This window comes from Hyperolius riggenbachi, chromosome 11 (genome assembly GCF_040937935.1).
Source record: "Hyperolius riggenbachi isolate aHypRig1 chromosome 11, aHypRig1.pri, whole genome shotgun sequence".
Classification (NCBI taxonomy): domain Eukaryota; kingdom Metazoa; phylum Chordata; class Amphibia; order Anura; family Hyperoliidae; genus Hyperolius; species Hyperolius riggenbachi.
The window spans coordinates 173,882,159-173,896,795 of NC_090656.1; the positions used below are offsets into that span (position 1 = coordinate 173,882,159).

At 48.4% G+C, this 14,637-nt stretch overlaps 1 protein-coding gene across 1 annotated transcript; it reads left to right on the forward strand.

The window, feature by feature from the left end:
- The first annotated feature begins 6,500 nt into the window (after positions 1 to 6,500).
- On the forward strand, positions 6,501 to 7,776 carry LOC137537913 (zinc finger CCHC domain-containing protein 3-like). Its single transcript, XM_068259843.1, has 2 exons — positions 6,501 to 7,461; positions 7,547 to 7,776. Exons 1-2 carry the CDS (start codon positions 6,501 to 6,503, stop codon positions 7,774 to 7,776), a joined length of 1,191 nt encoding a protein of 396 aa, XP_068115944.1.
- Positions 7,777 to 14,637: the final 6,861 nt, after the last annotated feature.

Genomic DNA, 14,637 nt, shown 5'->3' on the forward strand with positions numbered 1-14,637 from the left:
CTTCTGAGGGAGAGTTAAGAAACAAGACAATATACTCTGTACAGCGCTGCAGAAGATGTCAGCACTATATAAATACTAAATAATAATAATACACTAAATAATATCTTTGCGTTTTGGTGATATTGAAATCCTCTAATTCTCACCTTTTCTTACTATGTGTAACACACAAGATTAGACCTTCATATAATTGAATTAAATTTCTCATTCTCATCTGTGCAACTTGCATTAGCACTTATTTTCATTTTCATTTTAGGCTAGGTTCACTGGGGCTTTGCGTTGCCGCCTTAATTGTGCGGTGTGACAAAAAAAGTGAAGCATAAACCAAAAGAAAAGTAGGCATTACTACAACCTATGTCCGGTACTGCATAACGTCTTGTGTTATGCAAACAGATTCACTGTACCATCCTGCTATCTCACTTACCATTACCAAAATTGTTGCATCATTACCAAAATAATTGCACAGAAAGAAGGAGAAAGAGAAATAACGGCACTGCAGGTTTTCTTTTAATCCAAAGTGAAGCACTTCATCACAATATACTGTACATCAAAGTAGATAGTGGAAAAGAAATACCAGTGCTAGGAGCGGTGTGGATGGCAGTGGGTACTTGGCACTAATAGCCTGACGGCCGTTTTGCTCAAATACGCGCTTCTACGGAGGCTGTGTTTCTCCTTTCCTACCCAAAATAATTGCATCCCATTAGCAATGGTCCGACACAACGCATTACAATGACCAAGAGTGAACATAGCCTAATCCTATGTAATATAATCACACACTCTCCTGTTAAAAACAATAAATGTATAAGTGGCTGGATAGTGTAATGGTTAAGGGCTCTGCCTCTGACGCAGGGGACCAGGGTTCAAATCTCGGCTCTGCCTGTTTAGTAAGCCAGCACCTTTTCAGTAAGGAGTTTCTTGGGCAAGTCTCCCTAACACTGCTACTGCCTACTGAGTGCGCTCTAGTGGCTGCCTCGCAAGCGCTTTGAGTCCGACAGGAGAAAGGCGCTATACAAATACTGCAATTATTATATTATTATAACATATTTTTCTTATCTGTTACATACAATTGTTCTCTTCGCATTTTAAAATATAGTTTCTGTTCAATGTTCACATGTAAGAACAAGATAACCTATTTTAGATATACAGGAGTTATTTTGCATACAGACCCATGTTTGCAAGTTATCGGTGTGCTTTTGCATATATACTGCATGCACAGCTTCAGGATACTTCATGATACTTGATGCACTTGAACATATTGGGCCTGATGCAAGAAGCAGCAGTAAATTTGCGGTCAGTACTGGTAACCTAACTGTGAGCTGCCTTGCACACAGCCAGGGCTGGTGCTTCCATAGAGGCAAAAGGGGCAATGGCCCCAGAGCCTGTAGGGGCCCCCCAAGGTGTTTTTCCTCCTCTCCAGCTATGGTGACCCTATTCATGCATGGAACGAGGAAGTGAAGAAGTCCAGAGCATAGAGTGCTTGGATCTGTCATGTGTGCACTCGGCATTTGTAGGGTAAGAGAAGGGGACTAATGGGGACCCCACGGATGCTTTTAGGGACATATGATGGACACCTAATGATATTGTGTCATGGGGGTAGGATGGGGCCTGGCAGCCAGCTCGAGGGTATAGGGTGGTGAATTTGCTGTAGAGGGTGTGCTAGAGGGGCCCCCCAAGATACTTTTTCCCCATTGTAGCTGGAATCGGCCCTGCAGCTAATTTACAGTTGCTTTGTGCCTCAGGCCCATTGTCACTTATGTAAGTTATCTTGCTTTTTACATTTGCATACAGGATACTTCAAAGTTCTCAGTTGAGAGAAAAGATAAGGAAGATAACAATGAATGTGACAATAACAAATAATAAATACAGTGTGGTTAATAGCCGATCCAGCACCAACGCAATAAAGTGCCAGTCTGACATTTCTTCTTCTTCAGTATTATTAGAAATAATTTTGTGGCAAATAGTTTTAGCTTCTAACAGCAGCATCTTCAGCAGTCGGAGTTCCATGATTTTTTGTACATTTGTAGGCGAAAAATCTTCCCTCTTTTGGTCGGCTGAACTGGGGTGGAGCTCATTACCAGCACCTGTAGAAGCAATAACAGCGCTATATAAGAAAATGGAGTTGACTTAATAGATAAGAGAACCAGCATACCTTCCCAGGACGTCTTCAGGACAGCCACCCTGAGACTTGTCTCTCTCCACTTATCATTGGACAGAAAGCTAGAATTAAACAATTACATATGCATGAGGCAGGCAGTCTATATATACACAGAAAACACCAACCTCCTCAGTTGTTTCCTGTCCACGGGACGCTAGGATCTGGGGGGAGGAGGTTAGCCAACCCTGCCTGGGCGCAGGAGCTGCGGTGCGCAAGGTCCCATCGGTCTGCTGGCCAGAGGGGATCAGTGGAGGACTTTGCGGCCGCCATTTCGCCTTCTCCCCCGCAGGTGTATAGCGCGCCCAGTACGCGCAACCCGGAAGTGTTACTCCGCCCCTCTTCCGGTCAGCTGACGCGGCCCTGACGTCAGGACTCCGGATGTCAGAATGGCGTCTTCCGCATTCATGCACCAGGGGTGCTTCTATGCCGGGCTGCGGTGGTGATATGGCGGCTGACTGTGCGTCCTGCTGGCTCCACCTGGTCAGGTACTTTTTTTGATTAAAATCAGGTGGGGAGGGCGGATGTAGCAAGGGGGCGGCTAGGGATTTAGGGCCGCATAGCCAGTTGTAAAATGTGTGTTGCTGACTATGGAGGCTGGTGCAGATTCCTCTTCCCGCAATGCTGCAGAAGCAGCTGGAGCTGCAGTGGTGGTATGTGTTTAGCTGGATGATGTTGGTCTCTCAGCTATACATTTTTTTATGCTGTTTGCTGTCACTTTGTGTGTGTATTTGTGCATGGGTATATATGTATATATTTTTATTGTCATATATTATATATTTGATTATATATATATATATATATATATATATATATATATATATATATATATATAGATGCATAGCTATATGCATAAATTAGTTTGTGGAAGTTGAGGCTTACGGCTGTTCCCATATTTATGTCTTCCAGCCGAAGCCTGCTAAGGTACCTGATATACCGGACAAGTCTTTCGGAAAGATCAGCTAGATCTAATAAACCGGAAAAGACTGGCTCCTAGGCTACTCAGAAGTCTGATCATAGGAAATGCGCTATTTGCTTTTCACGCATTTCTTCCTCTTCCACAAAGCAATTATGTCAAGCTTGTACTGAAAAGATTGTGAAAGATGAGTCACCTGTCTTTTTCAAGGATTTAATGGAAAAAGTACAATCGGATATGTCAGCAGCTATTAAAGCTATTAAAGATAATGCAATGACTCCCAGTGGGCCGTCTCGGTCTGAAGACAGGGACCATCAGGCCTTTGCCCGGGTGATACAGACGTATTGCTTTCCAATCAATGAGGGATTCATAAACGTAAACGAGATGAGAATTCTGATGATTCTGAGTTATCAGAAGGAAAGGTGGAGATTTCTTACCTTGAGGAAATTCCTCCTTCCGAGACGGATGTAAAGGAGGATAAGTCACAAAGATTTGCTTTTTCCACTGATCAAATGAAAGAATTGTTGCAGGAGATGCATTTATCGATGGGGATCACAATAGAGAATAAGACTTTAACCCCTCTTGATCAAATGTATGAGAGCTTGTCTGAGCCTTCCTATTCCTTTATTCCGGTGCACGCCAGCCTTGAGGCTACTTTCCCACCAAGACGTTGTGTTTTAGGGGACGTTATGGTCGCATAACGTGCCCCTAACGCAACGCATGGTGGTGTTGAAGTTGGACGTCAGATTGAGCCGCGTTATGCAGCTCTCAAAGTGATACGAAGTCCGGATCTTTGAATCGAATCATTTTACTGGGGAAGCAGACTGGGTGAAATGACTAGCAGGACAGGACTTTCCCTGCACTGTGTGTGTGTGCGTGAGCTCCTGGACTTCCAGGAGGGGTCCTCAGTCTGCTGGTCCGAATCCAGTCTTGGATCACTTTTCCTGGGAAGAAATTCACCTGAAGTCCCTGCTCCGGGCCTTGCCGGGCAGGGGCTCGTCCTGTGCTAACTGGCCGCTCCAGCCATGGAGCGGCCAGCTCATACCTCCCCTGCTACCACTACTTACCCGGGGGATGGCGGATATTCCTCTGAAGAGGACATCGCTGGAAACGCAGTAGCCTGGATAAAAGCTGCAAAGGCCTGCGAAGAAGCTTTGACACAGCTAAAGTACAGCTTTGCAAGAACCAAGTTCCGATACGGGACAAAGTGGAAGCCAGAATATCTGTGGCAGGACGAGAAGCTGATGGACCTGAGGAGACAAATTTTTGTTCAAAAGACAAAGTTAGCCGAGTTAGAAAAAACCGGTGGACCCTTTGCAGAACAACTGGGTTATAAGAAGCGCTTTAAGAAGATGCTTAAACCTGATACTGATATAGACGATAGTGACACAGAAGAAGATTGTGTTATTATTGGAGATGAGTGCACCCCCCCAGAAAGGCCTCCATGGATGAAGGCAGAACTGTCGCAGTCCCAGATCCCACCTGGGCAAGGTGAACCGGCTGGCGACCCCATGGAGGAAGAAAGTGAGGGAGTGGTGCTGGAGAGTGATGTGGAGATACCGGTGAGTGAGGGGAAGCTAGTACCTGGCTCTGCGGCGAGTGTCCGGGTGAGTGCTGGCGGTGCTGGTGCTGCCGGGGGTCCTGGTGGCGTGGGTGCTGCTGGGGCCATCGGTGAGGCGGTGGGTGGTGATGCTGGTGCTGCTATCGCTGTGGCTGGCATGCCCCCCTCTGAAATACCTGGAGGTGGTGGTGTGGCTGCAGCTGCAGCGGCCTCCTCGGATGCTCACACGGGTCCTGCTCATGGTGGATCTCTGGTCCCTGCATCAGGGTCACTTGTGGTGGCTGATGTGGGTTCCTGGGTGAAGCTGGGAGTGGGGACGTGTGCCCAGAGTCAAAGGGAACGCTCCCCGCATCGCAGTGCAGCCTATCAAGAAGGCGCCGGCTCGAAGAGCGGCGTCCCGTGCACGCCAAACCAACTTCACGTCTGTGGGGAGGAAGTGACGTTCGCGGCTGTTTTTCCGCATCAAGACGGAATCCCCATTGAGGCCAATGCAAATCAATGCGGACTTTCTTCCAAGCTTGATGCAGCTGAAAGTCCGCATGCCGACGGAAACGCCATTGACGCCAATGAAGCTGTATGCGGATTTTCTTCTGATGTAACTGTATTTCCGCATGGCGGCGGAAATTCCATTAAAGCCAATACAGATGGATGCGGATTTCAGCCTGGTGATGCAGGAGGATCAAGTCAAAGACGGAATTTCGTCACAGGAGGTGGAGGGGGATGCAAGGGATGCGGAAAAGCAGCCCTTGAGCAAGGTAGTGCGGAGTGGGGCAGTCTCTGAGGATGGAGAAGATGCAGATGAGGAGGAGGTGGCTATCATTGTCCAGAGAAGGCAGTCTGAGAATGTACAAGCTGCAATGGCAGTTACATCTGCAGTGCTGCAGGGAGATCTGGATGGATGTGGGTCATCTTTCCTGGGACTTTTAGATTCCTCCCTGGATGAGAATCTAAGAGGAAAGATTGTGCAATTGACCAATCAACCGAGCCTCGAAATGGATTTATCAGTTGAGGAACTTGCTGAGGAGGATTTCCCTCAGGGCGAAGGGTCGAAAGCGCCTGGACTTGCAGGACGCATGGAAGGTTCAGGAAGCGACCTTGATCAGCTAGCCCAAGAACTTTATCCAATGTCCACTGAAGAGGTGAATCCGAGTTCTCCTGAAGATCAGAGCGGAGACGAGGACAATGGACAGCAGATGGGTGAGAAACAATCTCCTCTGTATGTTGGGAAGCAAAAAAAAAGAGTCACGAAGGGGCGGAATAAAATAAGCAAAGTGAGAAAGCTTAACATTGATGTTGGTGGGGGGGAGAAGAAAGCGTGGGGTTGTCTCTGTCAAGTCTGTGTCAGAAGTAGAGGAAACTGACATGTCCTCTCAGGGGACCCAAGGTGGGGAGGTGGACCAGGGTAAGCCAAAGCCCCCCATCTTTGTGCAAGAGAGTGAGGGTGGAGAGATCTTGCTGGCACAAGGTGATGGGGGTGTTCCAAAAAAAAGAGGAGAGGGGTATAGGGACCTTGCCCCTTTCTTTGAGAGGAATCTTCTCCCTGATCTCGTATCTGAAGATGAAGATAGGAGTAGGAAAGGGGGGAAAAAGAAAAGTAGGCACACTGAGGCCCCTCCACTGGAAATAGACAACCTCATTACTGAATTTAAAACGGTCAACCTGACGTACAGATTAGAAAAGACTAGGTTGGTGGTTATCGACGAGCACTCTGGCGAGGCTGTGGTGCTTGCGGTGGAGCCGGGGGATATTACGGAGGCTTATGTCTGGTGGGCATGGGTGACCCCAATTGTGGCTTCCAGCTAGAATTCCGAGCAGGTGGGAAAAAGTTTTTGGTAGAGAATGATGTCATCAAAAGATTTTCTTTCGTGGGTGAGATGGAATGGATGGAGGCTATTTTTGGGCTTGGGCCAAGTGCCCCCAGACATGGGCCTCCTCCTCCCCCCGTCTCCACTGCGATCAGCCTCGATCAGAGTAAGGTTGCAACCCCTGCAGCCGTAACTAGTGCTGTGGTGGTAACCAGTGATGGTGGTGATACAGGTTTGGCCGGTAATGCTGGTGGCTGTGTAGTAGAAGCTGGTGGGGGTGCTACGGCTGAGCCGGAGCCGCCGGGGCTGAAAAGTATGATAAGGGTTGGGTTCCCAGCCCTCGGTCCTGCTCAGAATCCGGGGGCCCTTGCTCCTCTGGCGGCTTCGGCTCAGGGTGCTCCTTTAGCCCATGCTGTGTCATACTCCAAGGCAGTTAGGGGTCCTGCTCCTGGTAGGAGGGTTGTGGCTCCCCTGGAGACAGAATTGGAGGCCCATACCCCAGGTCGTAGGAATGTTGTTCGCCTCAAGTGGGATCATGTTCTTCTCCCCATTCCTACTAAGAGGCAATTTGTTAAGTATCTCCTCGACCTGGGGGTTAGGCCTGCGGACCTCTTTGCAATTCTGGCTCCGGGGGACCCTCCGCAGTATTATGATGTGTCCTTTCTCTCTCAGCAAGGTATGGAGTCATTTCTAGAGGAACGACTGAAGGAATCAGAGAACAATGAGTGGCATTGTTTCAAGGTCGTTCCTCAGTCCAAACAAACGCTGGAGAGAAAGGCACACATCGTGGTGCAAAATGAAAGCATCCCGGTACGGGACCTAATGACTTGGGTCCAACACTATGTGGACATAATGTCCCCACCACACAAGGTCCTGGACGAGCTTGGGATCTGGTGGGGGGAGTATGAGGTGGCGATCCGGCTCCGTGCGAAGGAGGGGGTCGTCACCCATATTCCCCGTTCCGCCCTCATAGGGCGGGACAAGGTGATCACCTACTACCCGGGCCAACCCAGGACCAGTAACAGGTGTGGTAAGTGGGGACATTTGGCCAGCGGCTGCCCAGATCCAAGGTGCAGTCGCTGTCAGTAGTTTGGGCACTTTGCGTCGTCTTGTAGACGAATTTAATGTAACTTCTGTTTCGAATTCGGACACCCGTATACAGAGTGCCCGGTCTCCTGGACGACGATGCCCTCGTACCCGAAGAGAGCCATGTTTGCTAATATGGAAGAGAGCCAGGAAGTCTGTGTCTGACCCCAATGTGTCTGTTCAGTCCGTCCCAGCTCCTAATGTGTCTGTATCCAGTGTTAACCCGTCCGCTGTAGCCCCTTCCCCTAGTTCTCTTTAGTCAACGTGGCCTCTGATAGGCAGCCTGGGCCTAAGTTATTGGCTCCTGCCCGAGATGCTGTTCAGGGCGGAGGCAACCCTCCTCCCAAGAAGCAGCGACCCAAACCTGCAAGGAGCAGGGCAGAAGGTGGCCTTCGGCCTCTCTCTGCTGCTCCTGTAGCTCAACCTTTGGCCTCTAAACCTCCTCCTAGGAGGACAAAAGTCCCTCCTGCCACCATTTCCTCTTCAGGTGGCTCTATCCTGCCCCCTCCTGTCCCTGCCCCCGCTGTGTCCCTTCCCCCTCTGGCCCCCCAGCCCCTGCTGTGTCCCTTCCCCCCCCCCCTGACCCTCCAGCTCCTGCTGTGTCCCTTTTCCCCCCTGGCCCTCCTGCTCCGGTTATTCCTACTTCCCTCCCTGACCCCCCTGCCACCGTCCCAGCCCCTCACCCTCCTCCAGCCCACCCTTCCCCGTCCACTGCTGGCAGTGATTTTGTGCCCACCTGTCCTGTTCCCACTGCCTATGCTTTTTCGGTTCCTAACCCTACGGGTGCAGCCCTTGCTCCCTGGAAAAGGGAACACCTTTCACAAGAAGAAAGAGTCTATCTAGAACAGCGTTTCAAAATGAAAAAGAAAAAAAGGGTCAAACCTCTGTCTAAGGTCCTCCCCGAAGAAAGAAGGGAAGCAAAGAGAGTGGCTGCCTTTCAGAGGAGGCAAAAAGACAAGGATTTAAGCCTGTCAAACAGGTTCGAGGCATTGTCTCCCTCTCCCCTCGCTTAAGAGGAAGAGGGGATGATTGTTGAGGTTTCAGCTCCTGTTAAGGAGGCAATGTGATTTGTGTTGATGTGTTTTTCTTTTTGTAAATGTTGTAATTTTATTTATTTCTTGTTGTGTGTCTAAAGTAGTGCAAAAGGAAACCTTAAATCACTCTGATGGCGGTTCCCCCACCACTCATGTTGGCAACTATCAACGTTGCCAGCATTAAAATGACCAGAGCTCGAAAATTGGCATTTTCGATTTTGGCTGCCCACGAGGCTGATGTGTTTTTCCTGCAGGAGACCAGGCTCACCTCTGCGGCTGACCTCTGGTTGGCTGAGAGGGACTGGGTGTCCAGTCCGAGCTTTTGGTCCCTTGCGGGAGAGCCTGGTAGTGGTGTGGCGGTCCTTTTTACGGCCGACATGGTAACTTGCCGGCGAGTTATTGAGGTGGAGATGGGTAGGTGTCTGGTGTTAGACGTCTGCGTGAGGGGGCAGGATCTCAGGCTAATTAACATATATGCCAACCCCAGTTCTAAAGGGGAGAGAAAACGCCTTCTTACGCAGATCAGGCCATACCTTTTTTCAGCCTATCCTGTGATCCTGGGTGCTGATTTTAACACCATCACTAGGGCCATGGACAGGGCAAGGGCCCAGGTCCGGATAGGTGTAGATAGCAGGTATTTAGTTAGATTAGCTGATGAGGCCGATCTGGTGGATGTGCACGTTCGTCACTCCCCAGATCTCACGGGTTTCACTTTTTACAGAGGTAGTAGTAGATCTAGGTTAGACAGGTTTTTTGTTTCAGAGAGCCTCATCACTTCAACTCCTAAGTTGTTGGCGGTGGAGTTCTCGGATCACCTTATTCTGTCGGTGGGCTTGAATGCTTCGGATGCTCCTCCCAGAGGTCAGGGTATCTGGAGGATGAATTCGACCCTGCTATACTGGAAGATGAGGTAAGACAATCCTTTGAGGAGTTTTTTCAAGCACAGGTCTCCATCTTGGACTGCTTTGACAATAGGTCTGAGTGGTGGGAAAAGGTCAAAAAACGTGTTAGATTTTTCAAGGATCTAGCTACTCGTAGAAGTATTGATAGAAATCTGGCCTACCAGGCTCTAAGGGAGAAGTTGACTGTCCTCGTCTCTGAGGGCGGAGATCCGGGGGAGATCTCTGAGGTCAAACTTCGCCTTAAAGGCCCATACACACGTCGGATTTCCGCGAACGACGGGTCGTTTCAACGTCCCGTCGTTCCGTTGTTCGCCCGCTAAATCGGGCGTGTGTACAGGCTGTCGTTCGCTTGATAAGGGCGAGTTTGAGTCAAACTCACCCTTATCAAGTGAACGACAGCCTGTACACACGCCGGATTTAGCGAGCGAACGACGGAACGTTCAAACGACCCGTCGATCGCGGAAATCGGACGTGTGTATGGGCCTTAAGCAGCAGCAGTACGACCGGCTGGCTTCTTTGGCTCTGGAAAGGGATCATGGTAAATACCACTCGCCTGACCCTTACCAGAGTTTCAAACAAGACGGTCATCGGTCTCAGGGATGGTTCAGGATCTCTGGCAAAGTCCAGGTCAGAGATTCTGGCCATCGCTAGAGGGTTTTACGCTGATCTGCTTGGGGAGAAGCCACTTGACCAGGCGAGGATGGAAGACTTCTTGGCTTCCACACCAGGTCTCGAGGATGTTGATATCTCTGCCATAGATTTGACCACAGACATTACTGCAGATGAAGTAGCGAGAGCCATTGGTGGCCTTGCGCCTAAAAAGACCCCGGGTCCAGATGGACTGACGGCTGAGTTTTACAAGGCCTTTGTGTCCATCCTGGCCCCTCAATTGGCTGGTGCATTTAATGATTGCCTTGCTGGGGGCCAGTTACTGCCCTCCATGAGGCAATCTGCAGTAATCTTGTTGTCAAAGGATCGTGATCCTGAGATGATTGAGAATTGGCGTCCCATCAGCCTTCTCAACGTCGACAGGAAGATCCTGGCGAAAATTTTGTTCTGCCGGTTGTCCCAGGTGACAGATGTACTTTCTCGCCATCAGCACTGCTCTGTTGTGGGTAGGAGCACGCTCTCAGCACTGTTAGCTGTCCGGGAAGTCCTGGAAAGGTGCAGGGCTGAAGGCTGGGGAAAGTTCTTGCTGACATTGGATCAGTCCAAAGCCTTTGATCGGGTCAATCACGAGTACTTATGGCGGCTACTTACTGTGTATGGTTTGCAGGGGAGGTTTGTAGATTGGCTGCAAACTTTATAAAAGGAGGCCGAGAGTTTCATGCTGATCAATGGATGGATCGGCCAGCCTTTTGAGGTGAGCTCGGGGGTCCGCCAGGGTTGTCCGCTGAGTTCTCTGCTATACGTGTTCGGCATCGACCCCTTCGTGAGAAGGCTAGAGGGCAGCATGCTTGGTGGGGTTCCGGTGGGCATCTCTGGTAGCTCATCTCTGAAGGTGGTGGCATATGCTGACGATGTTACTGTGGTGGTCTCCGATGCAGAGGAAGCGTTGGTGGTTGCTGAGGAGATCACCAGGTACTCGTTGGCATCCGGTTCAAAGATCAATCCGGATAAGTGTGAGACTTTCTGGACGGGCAAAGATGGAGAGTCCTTTAGGCTTCCCAGATCCTTTCCCATGCCTCAAGACGAAATCAAGATTCTCGGCATCAAATTTGGCCCAGGCGATTATGGCCTGCGAAATTGGGTAAGCAAACTATCTGATGTCGACAGGAAAGTAGCCCGCTGGAAAGGTTGGAGGTTGACCTTCAGGGAAAGGGTTGACCTGATCAAGACTTATCTGGCACCAATACTGTTGTACGTCAGCTATGTCACGATTTTGCCAGCATTCCTGTACACCAGGGTCAATGGCCTGTTTTTCCTGATGTTATGGGGTAACAGGCTAAACCATGTGCGCAGGAATATTACCTACAAAGCTAGGCAGGAGGGTGGCCTAGGTATGGTCAACCCGATCGTTTTCTTCTCCTTGATTTTTATGAAATACAACATTGGTAGTTTGTTGATGGAGAACCCACCTAGCTGGGTAGGTATCTTCCAGACTTGGTGTGAGCCTTTCCTTGGAGAATGGAGGAGCGGTGGCCCAGTGAAAAATCAGAGCACGTCATGGCTATCTTCCGACCTATGTCTTGCCTTGCTTGAAGAAACTGTGGCAGTGGGGATTGACTGTGGAGGACATCAGATCGGTCGACAAGAAAGTCCTGTCGGCTAGGTTGGTGGACTCCTACTTTCATGACTCACTGGCCTTGAGAGATTGCCAAGGCACAATTTTGGGGGACGGTTTGCTTTTGCTAAATTCGCCACGGGTTCCGAATAAATTGTGGGACATCGCCTGGCTTACCTTTCAGGGCAAACTTTACGTTGGAGGGAACATGAAGTGTCGGGATGTGACGGAACGTGGTTGTCCTCGGCAGGGGTGCACTGTTGAGGAGACCATGGACCATTTCCTGATGTCATGCCCTTTCAACGTAGAAGTGTACAAACAGGTGGGGAGGGCTCTGAATATCCCGTTTCTGGCGCATCTCAGTTATGCCGAGTGGGCCTATGGAGCTTTCAATCAGCGCCAGGGTTATGATTTGTGCACTTTGTACATAGTTAGCTTAGTGGTCAGGAGACAGTTATGGTTGGCACGGTGTGACTTAGCTATTAGAAAGAAAGACTTGCCCGTCCAGGTGGTGGTGAGCACTATTCTCGGTGAGGTGGGAACCATCCGGTACTTGGAAAGGAAGAAGCTGGGGAGAGGAGCTTGGGTTCTGGCGTGGCAGAACATCAAGCCTCCTTGACCTGGTGGGAGCCTCTCCGGGGTGCAGGCTTGACTGTCTCTTTTCTTTTACACCGTAGATTTTTTTTTTCCTGATTTTTTTAAGTTTTGCCGCAGGCACATGGGGAGTATCCCTTTGTGCTTCTTTCTACTTGTAGGTGTGTTTTTTTTGTCCTGTATTGGGGTTTATTTTATTTTAGTCTCGTCTTACGTAATGTCTTCAGTCTATGTGTTTTTGGATAATCTTTCCGGGCGTAAAAGTCCCGTGGTATGAATGTGGCATGAGTGGCGTAGTGTTGGTGTTGTCTCTTCACTTTTTCTGGTGGTGGTACATGTTGTTCACTTTTATTTTTTCTTTATTTTAAATCTGTTGTGTTGGTATGAATCTTGTATTGTAGGTGTTGTCTTAGTTGTTTTGGTGCTGGTTTATGTTATGTGTTTCCTTTTGTTTATTTTTTGTCTAGCTGTCTAGTTGGTATGTATGAGGATGAGTGTTGTCTCCTCAACATGGTTATCTTGTTTAACATATTGTACAGAGTGTTTCTCTTGTCGTTTCATGATTTATTATAAGCCTATTACTTATTTCTTATGTTGTTTATGGCCTGTGATAGGCATGTGTACACTGTTTCTACACACATGGAACAGATTGTTTTCTTTTGATATTGTTGCTATTGCACATTAATTTTGTTGTATGCAACGAAGCTTGTTGTAGCATACTTTTAATCTTATTTATTATTTCTGTATGCTATCCTTTGTTCTTCTTTAATAAAAAAATTCCCTGCACTGTACATTCTGTATGTTCCTGTTTCTTCCAGACAGACATCCATTGTGAACCGAATCTTTCATTGTGGTGATCCGGATGATTCGACTCACAAAAAAGATCCGGATCAGATGAACGATTCGTTCATGATCCGGACAATGCTACAGTCCCACAACGAGTCACCACAGTGCAGTGAATATTATTTAGCCATGTGGCTGGCCGCGGAGGAGGAGGGGAGACCTCCTCCTCCAACATTACTGAGCATGTGCAAACAGTCTACCGTGGCTTAGCCCAGTATAAAGTACAGCATGCAGAACTTTGTTTAAACGTGCTGCGTTACTATGTAATGCAACGCGGGCACTGTGAACAGCCCATTGATTTATCCTTGCTGTGAGTTAGGCTGCGTTACTGGCTGCTGTAACGTGGGACTTTAACGTCCCACTGTGAAACCAGCCTAAGGGTATGATTATAAAAGAGTGGGACCTTCCAGAAAGGAGAGCTTTCTGGCCAAAATCTTTAAACAAATGTTACCCTTTTAAACCAGAAGATCAAAAGTTTTGGGGTATCTCTCCAAAGATTGATCCTGACATCTCTAAAGTTTCCAGGAAATCAGATTTACAGTTTGAAGATTTTGGGAATCTTAGAGACCCTTTAGACAAAAAGATGGACAATATTCTAAGAAGAGCTTGGGAGGCTTCTTTGAATTTTAACCCGGCAGTAGCTTCCACAGCTGTGTCAAGGTCTTTAAATCTGTGGTTAACTGAGGTCCAGTCCCAAATTGAAACAGGGGTTCCTAGAGAAGAAATTCTAAAATCATTTCCAAAAATATTTCATGCCTCTAACTATTTGTCAGATGCAGCAGACGATTCAGTTCATCTGACGGCAAGGACTACAGCTTTAGTGAATACAGCCAGAAGGGGGATCTGGGTAAAAACCTGGCAGGGGGATACTTCCTCTAAGTCAAAACTCTGTGGGGTTACCTGTGAGGGTGAGTTTCTTTTTGCTTCCAAACTTACGGAAACATTAGAATGCTCCTCTGATAATAAAAATAATTTCCCAATAAAGAGAAGAACCTTTAGATACAAGCGGCCCTTTCGTGACTCAGGTAAAGCCTAGCCAGATGCGAAGGGTGGGTAAAAAAGGTGGTGGGTTCCCAACCGACAGCAGAGATCTAAGCAGAACTTTCAGTTTCCAGCAAATCAGTCCTCCAAGCAATGACGCCAGCATTCCAGTGGGAGGGAGGCTGTCCCATTTTTTCGAAAGTTGGCAGGACATTTTTCAAAACAAGTGGTTGTTAAAAATAATCCTGGAGGGTTACAGAATAGAGTTTTCAAATCAGCCTCTGATCCAGTTCCTTGTGTCTCCCCCCCCCCTCCCCCCACCCCAAGAGGTCAGGTTCAAGCTCTGGCCTTAGAGAAAGAAGTCATATCCCTTCTGCAGAAGAAAGTAATAAGACAAGTGCCAAAATGCCAGAGAGGTCTGGGACATTATTCTCCAGTGTTTCTGGTCAAGAAACCACAGGAAGATTTCAGGTTCATTCTAAATTTAAAAAGACTAAACAGATCTGTGAGATACCGAAAGTTCAGAATGGACAATATTTCCA